Consider the following 10,962-nt stretch of genomic DNA (forward strand, 5'->3'; position numbering starts at 1 on the left):
CTTCTCTGCTCCACTACAGAAAGCAATTGAATAGCCTTAAACTGACCTCTTTTCATTGCATAAGCCTGGCCAGGTTCTTTAGCTGCCCCGGGCCAGAGCCAACAATTGCACTAGGAATGTGGTTGAGGGGGACCTTAAAAGCAGGTGTAGGCAAGGACCTGAAAAATTCCTTGAGTTGCTTTGACTACCACCTTTATGCAGCTTCCTGGGGCTTTGTGCTTTCTTATGAACGGAGTCTTCCTCTTCCAAATCTTCTCTCCCTCTCACACCGTTTTGCTTTCTCTCCTTGTCTTTCTGTCTCTTCTTCCTGACCCTTGTCTGCCTATCTGTCTGACCCTCCCATTCCTCAAAGTCTGGGGTGCCCACCCTCCTCTCCCTCCTTCTCTGTATCGTCCCTGCGAAGGCCATCCACATCACCTATGAGCCAGGCTGGCAGTCCCTGGCATCAGACTCTTCCTTCTCCTCTTCTCTCTCATGGCAGGTAATCTCTCTCTCCATTTGGGGTGGCAGCAGGGTGACCCGATGGGGAGAAGGAGGATGGGGCTCGCCCGCCTTTCTAGTCTCTCTGGCAAAGAGATGGTTTTGACAGGCAAAGCCCTTTAAGCAAGTTTGAGGTGAAATCTCTTCTACAAAACCACACAAGGGCACAAGAGCCTCGTTCTCCTTGACATCGGTTTGTCCTGCTTGGGGAAAGCAGGAAGGCTTGGATGCAGTAGCCTCTTACAGCTCCCCACCGCTTTCCGTTCTTTCTTTAATACTAACACCCATTTTTGTTCTGTTTTCTCTTTAATTGTTTCCTCCCTTCCCTCACCCCATATTGTGACTCTGAAGTTGCCTCCCGGTATCAGGTGAGCAGTCTCTGTAACATAGCGCTTGTATGCTGTTGGTTGAGACCTTTCCCAGGGGGCCAGGAGGAAGTTTTTTCATGGTTATATCATGCCTGTGTTGTAGCTGTTTCTTCTCTTCAGCGTGGCGGGGGCAGGCGAGGGAACAAATTCTTCTTAAATATTCAGCTTGGGAAGCAGCTAACTCGTTTAAAGATGCGACTGGACACAGCATAGTACAGTTGTTTCTGCTCAGGGCATTTTTTCAGGTGGGCACCATTGCCATTATAAGAGAACAAGGGAGGCTTTCATTGTGAGTTCTGGCACCTCCTCCTCTAGAAAAATAGTGCCGCTTTTGCTGATAGGCCTTGAATCCTAAACTCTGGTATATGTCTTTTAGAGCAAGGCATGCTGGGAGTGGTTGGGGAATCCCGTCAGTGACTTTCTGGCTGAAGAGGGAGAATCTGGAGTCACTTCTGGATTTTAAAACTGAGTGTTAGAAAAAGCAGAAGTATTATTGCCTTTGGATATGATTGATTGATTGATTGATTGAATTTATATACCGCCCTATACCCAGGGGTCTCAGAGCGGTTCACAGAATAAAATCAAGATATAAAACCACAAAATACCTAATAAAAATAAAAACAACAACTCAATAGTGCCCCCCTCCCACAAAAAAAAACACAATTTGGAAGGGCGTAGGATGTAATATGTGACAGTGCCACAGGGTGGAAACCCAAGAGCTCAGAAACCAGAAAGTAATTGCGGAGAAAGAGGTGACCAGAATCTTCAAGGAATCAGGGCTTACTTGTCCCCTTGCAAGTTTAAGCTATGGGTGTCTTTTGTCTTGTGAGCCTGCTCCCTGGAGTATTTTTGCCTTTCTGCAGTGTCCCATAAAAGGCCTTCAATGGAGGGCTCCTTATGCTGATTTCCCCTCCCAACATGCTTGTTTCTGGGTTCTGGAATTGGGCCCAAGATCAGCACAATAAAATTTGCCTGTTTTCCCCCGTGGACTTTGGGTGACCCTTGTTTGCTTGGATGGGAAGTGAGTTCTCTCCAGCAAAGCAAGGTGGCAGCTAAGCTCACAGCAGACAGGCACCACATGGGATGGCAGTGGAATAAACCCACTTAGTGGCTGCTGTTCTTCTATCTCCCATTGGCACAGGGCTGGGGAACCTGTGGCCTTCCAGATGTCAATGGCCTCCAACTCCCTGGCCATTGGCCATGCTGACTGATGGGAGTCGGGAATCCAAAACATCTGGGTGGCGGCAGTAAGCATCCTGAAGAAGAAATTAACCTTCCACAGCTCCTGCGGTGGGTATGTGGACACATACTGGCTTGGGCATTTTGCAGCTAAACGCTCCCATTGCTTAAATTTATCTGGTATTAGGATGGATAGAAAGTATGCTGTCTCCTAATGCTGTTTCCCTTAGCATGGCCCTCTTTTTCTTCTTGTAGACATTGCTTTGTGTCTGGAGTCTTAGAGATTCCAAGGCAATAAAGTCTGCTGTTTTGACCCACAGGCCACACTTATTCTGCTTGTTTGCCTCACAGGTTGCACACCAAATACTGCTTAGTCTGAGGTAACCTCTTGGTTCTTGTACGCTAAACCCTGCTGACTTCTTTGTCTCTCCCCTCACCCCATTGCCTGCTCTTCTGTGTTTCTTTGTCGCCGTAGGTGGATTCCATCTTGTTTGCCGAATTCCAGGCTTGGAAAGAGTCTCCAACACTAGATAAATCATCTTCTTTCCTCGAAAGGATTTACCAGGAAGATGTAGGCCCGTGTCTGGACTTTACTAAGCATGAGGTGAGATTAAAAAAGGTTTGGACCGAGGTTTTGAGAGAGCTGACGTGCTGGGATTTGTTCCAGCAACTGCTCCCTCCTTGGAACCTTGCCTTGATTTCCCTGCCTTTGTTTTATTTGTTGCAGCTCTCGGAGCTGATTCAGGCAGCTGTGGAGCAGAACACGCTCACCATTGAACCCGTGGCTACCCAGGCACTGCCTGTGGTGAAGGTGTCAGCCATTGAATGCGGCGGACCAAAGTAAGGAAACATTGGCCGCCTCTGCTGCCTCCCCTCCCTCCTCACACAGATACACATCTGGCCTCCTTCACTGCTCCAGGAGCAGTTGCCTAGCAGAGAGAAATGCTGGTTAGCCGTTCATGGAGTGCAACTGGTTTATTCCTTCCTTTTATATCCCACTTTTCAGCATGCCCCATGTGACTCACAAGATAGGAAGGAGAAATCAAAGCAGGGAAGGAATCAATGACAGCAGAAGTGGGGAGGGGAATGAAATCTTGAACGGGCACAAAAATAAAGCTGCATTGCAATGAAATAGGCAAACCAGAAGGGAGTTGTAAAGCAGAGGAAGGGAACCTCTGGCTCTGATGTTGGACTAGAAACTCCCATTATTGCTATTGGCCATTCTGACTGGGACTGATGGGAGCTGGAATTCAACAGCCTCTGGAGGGCCACAGATTCCCCATAAGGGTTTGCAGATATTTTTGTTTTTAGAATTTTTGTTTTTTGTATTATTACTTAATATTTATCTTGGACACTGCTTTCATAGCCTCAGGTGATGAAGTCGTTTATAAATATGTAAAACAATAATACCCAATAGTAATAAATATGGTGGCACCATGAGGAAATGCCTGTGCTTAATAACTGCTGCCCCAGAAGGTTGTGGCGGGGGTGGGTGGGGGGCATTTTGGTACATTTGGAACAGTTATACATTCACCTAAGTATGCAGGGATGGTTTTTGAGTGCAAAGAGCCTTCTGTGAAAGGAGGAACAACAAAGGAATACACCTCATAGAATAAAGAATTACATATCAAGTTAAAAAGGTAACAAGCCATAAAACAAGAGAATATTGACCATTAGAAACTTGTTCAAATGAAAAGCACTTTATTGCATACTTAAAAGCAGAAAGCAAGGGAGCGTGGAGACATTCCAGTCTTTGTGCCATCACTAAAATTGTTCTGACTTATGTCCCCACTTGTCTGGTCTCAACAGGATGGAGAGCAGGGCCTCTGATGGGCATGTTAACTTCAAGGTTCTCCTTTTCTGAGCAACAGCTCATGTAGGTGAAGACTTACCTTCCATAGTATCAGAAGCCAAGGCCATGACTGAAATCACATGGATTTTCTCTCCCCTCTTTAAAAAAAGTCTTTCTCCAGCATCAACCATGTTTTCTGGGGCATGCCAAACAGAACACCTTCTGTATTTTCATCCTGATTTTGGTTTCCTCCTCTTGTTTCTTCTCACAGTGGCTTCCGGTCCCAAATTGTAACGTAAGTTACTTATTTTAAGGCAACGATGAAAGGATGCCTTGCTCCACTAATAAGTTACTAACTTGCCTACTTACTAATGGCCTTGAAGTTGGAACTAGAAAGTAACTCTTAAAAATTCCTGATGGTTAATCCACTGAAAGCATATCAGTCATCCTTGCTTGGAATTCTCTTTGAAGCTGATGGCCTGACTTTCTGTGGTGCTGGGTATGAAAGCCTAAAGAGACCTCTGGCCAATAATTTTCAATGTTATTCTGGAATATTAAACCCACTTGGCTTTCAGAACTGCCAAAAATGTACCTAATGCTTCACTAACGTTTTCCACTTTCAAACACAGATGCAAGAAAGTTTGCCTGCCTGCAAGTAGCCTGGGAAGCCTCCATTTCACACATGACCCAATCCTAAGCATGCTTACTCACAAGCAGTGCTTTTTTTTCCTTAAAAAAATGTTTAGAGGTACTCTCATTTTCCTACTCATATTGAAATACTTTGCCTCAATGAGGCCAAATTTAGATTCACAAAATGTTTAGGGGTATGCATCCCGCCCCAGAAAAAAAGCACTGCTTATAAGTAAGCCCTACTGAGTTCAGTGGGGCTTCTTCCCTAAGAAATATGCTTAGGATTGCAGCCTTCATCACTGCAAATAACTGAACGTGATGAAACAAGAATATGGTGTACAGTATCTTGAAGACTATGTCACTAAAATTCCATATCCCAACATTCTCAATAACATCATGCATTAAACTGTTTGGTGCTCTTGGTTTGGCTTTCACTAATCACCAGCATAGTTTGGCTTCTCTTTTTCTTCTTCATTCCTTTGATGATCTGTCTTTTGAGGACAACCTGCTTTTTCTTTCTCCCCTTTTGCAGGAAATGTGCTCTAAGTGGCCTGTCTCGGGCCTGTAGGCATCGCATCAAGCTGGGAGACTCTGGGAATTACTACTACATCTCCCCTTCCTGCAGGGCCAGGGTAAGTCTCCCAAGAAGCCCTGAGATTATTTGCATAGGGGCGGGGCAACAACCATCACATGGGACTGTCTGGTCCTCAGCATGATCCTGTGGAAGTTAACACTTGCACTACAAATGTGTGCAGTCTTTTGTTTTGCTGAGAACATGATGTCCTTCTGCCATTTCTGAAGCACCCAGTGCTCTTGTACATACTGCTCGTGTACAAAACAAACTGTGTTTTTAAGTCTAACATGTATTTTTCAGGCTCAACCAGAGCTGAATTCATCAGATGCATTAAGTAAGCTGTGAAGTGGTGGATATTACACAAGTGGGACCTGTTCCCAGCTGAGGTTCTCCTCTTCATGGACCCAGCCAGTCATCTGATCCTCCAAGATGCTAAAGGGTTCTAGCAAGGCATTCGCTTCTTGCTACCCCCCTCACCCAAAATAAAAACCTGGTTCCATTTTGCTTTCCCAACTGACACACAAGATTCTTTTGCTGTTGGTTAGGCTCAGTCTGCATTGGGCTGTTCTTTAAAAACCTCCTCAGTAGGTTTTTAAAATATATTGCACTTTTATAAACTTTGGGGTTTGGCTCCAATCTATCAGCACTCACCAACAGAGTTTGCTGTTAAACTGAAGATATCCACATAACACTGTTCCATTTTTCATTTAAGGAATTCATTATGGGTTCCAAGTAATCAAATAAAATGCTTCCTTACTTTTTCAGCGGAAGTCTGTGAATGGTTCTGAGGAGTTACCTCTCTTCATTCTATTCCCCCATATAGTAATCATAGTAGTACCACCAAATACATATTCAAATCTCTCACTGGAATATTTGATATTCTATAAGCCATGTGTTTGCATAAAACACAATCATTAGAACACATTATTGCTCACAGTGTGCAGAAAAGCCCTGAAACACACACACACACAAATGTTCTTTGCCATATCTGCTATGTTTATCCTTATAAACATACCTGAGCCTCTTTTTTCCATTTTTTAAAAACTTCATGAAACTCTCTTAGTCATATTGGATTTGCCTCTCCTTCTCTAGTGTGGCTTCTGTTCCTTTGTAGGATACCAAAATAATCCTGTAGTGAATCCAAAGACCCATTGTTTCCTCCTGTTGAGACATGTTTTCCCTCTTCTGTTGAGCCCATTCTTTGCAAAGGCTGCATAAATATGTAACTTATAAATGTATATCAATATATTGTAAATATTTTAGTTATCAGTATGTCAATTGTTGTTGTTACTAATAATATTTTATTATATTTATATCCCACTTTTCCTCCATGAAGCCCATGGTGGTATACATGGTCTGTCCCCCCTTTTCATTTTATCCTCACAACAACCTTGTGGGGTAGGTTAGGCTTAAGAGGCAGTGCCTGGCCCAAAATCATCCAGTGAGCCTCATGGCTGAGTGTGGATTTGAACCCTGGTCTCCCTGGTCCTAGTCCAACATTCTAACCAGTACTCCCTCCCTCTTTATTTTTCCAGATTACAGCAGTATGCAACTTCTTCACCTATATCCGTTACATCCAGCAGGGACTGGTGAGGCAGGATGGTAAGTGATGTGTAGGCCTTTCCCATTTTGGATGTGAAGTCTTGGCTTGTTGCTTACTGGCCAGCTCCTAAGACTGTGCAACCACTTCCTGGCATGGAGGAACTGCTGACTCAGAGCTCAGCTTTTCCTTCAGAGACTTGGCAAGGAGCTCCCAAGAGGGAGGGATCGATTCTTCTGCACAGCTTGTCATTTTTACCCAAGGCAGGCTGAAGATGAATGACATTTCCACACTAGCCAAATGAAGTGCGAGGCAGAACGCAAAGCGAGGGGCAGGGAAACCAGATAAAATGAGATGAGCAAGGTGATGGAGAAGTTTGGTTGGCTGCAAGTCCAGATTTGATCCTGGTAGAATTTGGCCCCTTTGAAACCAAGCTCTGGTCCACAGATACTTGCCAGATCAGTGCATGGGGAAAGATGCGGTGTCAGAAATGTCAAAGCATATGCTTAAACAGAGTATTCTAACACCATGCCTCTAACCCACAAGGGAAGTAGCTTTGCCAATCCTTAGCCTTCATTAGTGACATTCAGAAGGTGCTGCTTCTAATGTTAATGGATGATGGGTGGTATGCACATTTAATCAATGTATTTTTTTAGAAAGACAAGCTGAACATCAGCCTGCTGTGTTGCTCTCCTAGACACTAGATGGGTTGGCTTTTCCAAAAGGAGGATGTAGAATCTATTGGATACCAGCTCCCATTAGCCCTAGCCAGCACAATCAATGGTTCGGGGTAATGGAAGTTGTCATCCAACAACATCTGGAGGGCCACAGGTTCTCCACCCCGGTGTAGAGCAAAGAGGCGTACTGGTCTTCTACTTTATGGCTCTCTCTGGTGCTTCACTCTCCTCTCTCTCTCTCTCCCTCTCTCCCCTTGCAGTGGAATTGATGTACTGGGAAATCATGCGTCTCAGAAAGGAAATGTCCATAGCTAAGCTGGGGTTCTTTCCCAGTGAGATTTAGCTGAGGACTGGAAAGGCATCACCTTACCACTACTCCGCCAGGCAGCTAGAGGGCTTGACCCAGCACATCTCCTGGTGCTGGCAGGATATAAACTGAAGCTGCCTGATGTAAACTGAAGAGATAAGAAGCACAGATTTCCCCATTGCATTATCTGCAGAGCTTCCTGACAGTGCTTAGCCTGATGCGGAGTGGCCAAGGGACCAGCCCTTCTGTGGCTCAACTGAATGAAGTTGTCTCTGGACTCCTCCCTTCCCCTGTCTCTATGCATTCCACAGCCATTATATATCAAGTCTTCTTCAAAGATCTGCTTCTGCAGGTTCTGAAGCCATGGCTGGCCCTTGGGCTCATTATCTGCTTGCTGCTCTGCAATGCAAATGTAGCTGGGCATTCCCACACAACAGAGAGAGATTTGGACTCTTCCACGCAGCTGCCAACTCCAATCGCGACTGGGCACGGGGGTGTCAGTGCTGTACGGTGGCCTTGTTTGATGGCCTCTACGTGTGTGTTCTTCCAGTTGTTTCCCAGGCAGCTCTCCTCCTGAGGAGCCCGCAAGAGTCAGCCGGGGGCTGATTTCTATTTATAGCTCAGGGTTTGCCGTTTGGTTGTGTGACAGATCCGATACCTTGCTCTGTGTAGGCAGGCATCTGTTCTAGGCCAAAACTCTGGCTGGAGCCTCACTTGTGATGTAAAAGTGGGGAAATTGCATAAGAGGCAGTGCCCACAACCACATTGAGGTCAGCTGCGCGAGACCGCAGATGCTTTTACTCCCACTCTACAGGCCAGAGAGTTGGCTGCTCCACATTAGTTTTCTAGGGAGCAGCTGTCCTCAGCTGACACCCTCCTCCCCACAGGCTCCTTCACTGTGCTTTGTTGCAGTCCAAACGACACTCTTGTGGTATTTTGTGCAACACATTTCAGCTCCGCTCCAGCTTCCCATTTGGTGCTTGCGTCTGCCTTGACAGTATTATAGACTCTTATGTGAAACATTCTCTCTTTTGCTTCATTCACGTTGGAGCTTAAGAAGGACTTCACATCTTGAATATTCTGGCACAATTTGGGGGTTTGTACAGCTCAGCCTTCCCCAACCTAGCACTCGCCAGAGGTTTTGGGCTGCACCTCTCATCATCCCTAGGAAACACAGCCTATGGTGAAGCATGATGGGAGTTGAAGTCCGACCACAGACTGGGGGACACCATGTTCACCACCCCTTGTGTACATCCTGCATTTATATTTTTTTAAAGGGGAGGGGGGATGGGGATAATATTCGGATTCAAGTGATACAAATAAATTTTGGCCCCTAAATTGTTTTGGTACTGTAAAAAAAAAGAACCACACTTGATTCTGAATTTGTAAATCAGAGTTGGAAGACCTGTTGAATGTTGACAGAAGTGAAAAGTCTTCCTCACTTAGCTTTTGATACGAATTTTTTTTTAATGGGAAGGGGAGAATGAGGCTTATCTTTTGGATGCTGTGCCTGATTTCTAAAAGGGAAGCGGCTAGGGTTGTGCTCTAGCTGGAAGCAGCATCCTCTGCCCGGAGAGCCATTTCCTCCTATTCCCAGGCAAATGGGAGGCTGGTTGGTGGCTGCTCAGTAGTGAAGGGGAGGTGCTCTGCCCGTGCTGGAAAACACTCACTATGCTATATTCCACAGATGAGCTCTGGCACTGAGAACGGGGCTTCAGTGGTGAACCCTGGTATCCATGAAGCCCTGACAGCATCCATGGCCAGAGCATCTCACTATAAATACAATGAAGTACATTTAAATCATCTTGGCCATAGCGAGTGGTTGCATCATCACCTCTAGTTCCATTAGGTTGAAGCTACTGGCTGGTGCTAAAACGTCTTGAACACCCCAGTGCTGCTGGTTGCCCCATGATGCCTGCACTGTACGCCTGGCTTTGTGTGATCTTGTGACTGGCAATCCCAATTCCACTCCCTGGAGGAGGAGCACCATATCTGCTTTCATAGGAAAGAATCGCCTGCCTTTTGGGATTGTGTGCAATGGAGAGCACTTTTTGGTATCATTGAAGTAAATGCCTTTTCTTTCCTTTCCTTTTGAGTGCAGTATCTCCTTAGTATTACAGGTAAGTGGCTATCCTATTAGACCTCGATGGCTGGAGGAGAATTGTGGGTTCCCTTCCACTTGGCTGCTCAGTGGCCCAGGGCTTGGTTTCATCTTGATCATATGTAGTAGCACTTGCATGCTAAGGATTATAGTAAATATATATATAAATATATATATGTAACTTAAAAAGCTATTCTCCCCAAAGATGTATCTGGGAGAAAATATTATTGGAATTTATGCTTACAGGAGAAAATGTTGCAACAACACTTGCCTCTTCCTGCTTTAGACAAGGCTTGCCATAAGTGAAAGGTCAGCTTCTCGAAGGATCCTCTTGACCTTGCTCTCAGCCTTCTGCTCCTCACCTCTGTAGGGATGGTGAACTGCCAAGCAGGTTTACATCCAGCAAATCTTGAAATGGCAGAAATCCTAGTACCATGGCCTGCTTCCCATTTCCTTGCCTGCGTTTGTGTTTGTGAAAGGGTTTAGCCCTTATTTCCTACAGCTAATTTCACTGTGAACATTAAATCCTTGATTCAGTAAGAGAGGATTCCCATACTATGCTCCACAGGGCAAGCTGTGACCCTCCAGATATTGCTGGACTACAGCACCCATCATCCTTGCCTATTGGCCATGCTGGCTGGAGCTTCTACAAATGATCAAACCAGGCCAGCTCCCGGTTAATGACAGTCTACATGCTGCTTTGCACATTATGGCAAGCCACAGACTGACTTACCATGACCACTTGAACGTGATGGCTCCCTGAGAAGAGCTTGCACCTGCTTTGCTCCTCCCTAGACTGCTTAGGTCAACATGTGACAGCAGTTAAGCCAAGGTTTGGCCTTCGTGGGATCCTGAGTAAGATCTCATTCCCTTAACTGCAATCTGTAATTGTAGGACAAAACTTGGCTTCTGATTGTAGCTAGGTGAAGAGCCCAGGATCTGATGACATGCTAAGCCAGACTCTGCAAAAGTGACCTAAAAAACCCCCCAGGAAGGAGCAAAGCCTAAGCACCAGCATGTTCATGTTAAGTCATGGTTTTGCTTAGTGTGATGGGCAAGCTCTCAGTGCCTCTCCAAGAAAGAGTTCTGCTCCAAGAGAAGCATTCAGTCACGCATCATCTCCACACCTTGAAAAGCATAATTATTAGTTGCCATATTTCTTCTATCATAGAAAGACTTCCCATACTATCTCCCTGGTTTTTGCTGCAGCAAATGAGGAGTGCTGTCTGGAAATTCCTTACAATAAACAGACACTGCTCTACTGGAAGCAGGTAATGACATTGGAAGCTGCCTTCTATTGAGTTTGGCCTGTGC

The 10,962-nt window shown here is 45.4% G+C and overlaps 1 protein-coding gene across 5 annotated transcripts in view; it reads left to right on the plus strand.

Moving 5' to 3' along the window:
* Positions 1-10,288, plus strand: part of RAB3IL1 (RAB3A interacting protein like 1) — a 28,974-nt gene extending 18,686 nt beyond the window's left edge. Inside the window, exons 6-12 of one of the 5 annotated variants that reach the window (XM_053396622.1) lie at positions 353-481; positions 2,503-2,631; positions 2,755-2,867; positions 4,091-4,114; positions 4,982-5,081; positions 6,559-6,625; positions 7,501-10,288. In XM_053396622.1, the coding sequence (XP_053252597.1) occupies positions 353-481; positions 2,503-2,631; positions 2,755-2,867; positions 4,091-4,114; positions 4,982-5,081; positions 6,559-6,625; positions 7,501-7,583 (645 nt within the window). In that variant the 3' untranslated portion in view covers positions 7,584-10,288. The remainder of the gene's footprint in view (positions 1-352; positions 482-2,502; positions 2,632-2,754; positions 2,868-4,090; positions 4,115-4,981; positions 5,082-6,558; positions 6,626-7,500) is intronic. The other 4 variants (XM_053396634.1, XM_053396631.1, XM_053396644.1 and 1 more) reach the window with 4 other exon arrangements.
* Positions 10,289-10,962: the final 674 nt, after the last annotated feature.

This window comes from Podarcis raffonei, chromosome 1 (genome assembly GCF_027172205.1).
Source record: "Podarcis raffonei isolate rPodRaf1 chromosome 1, rPodRaf1.pri, whole genome shotgun sequence".
NCBI classification, from domain to species: domain Eukaryota; kingdom Metazoa; phylum Chordata; class Lepidosauria; order Squamata; family Lacertidae; genus Podarcis; species Podarcis raffonei.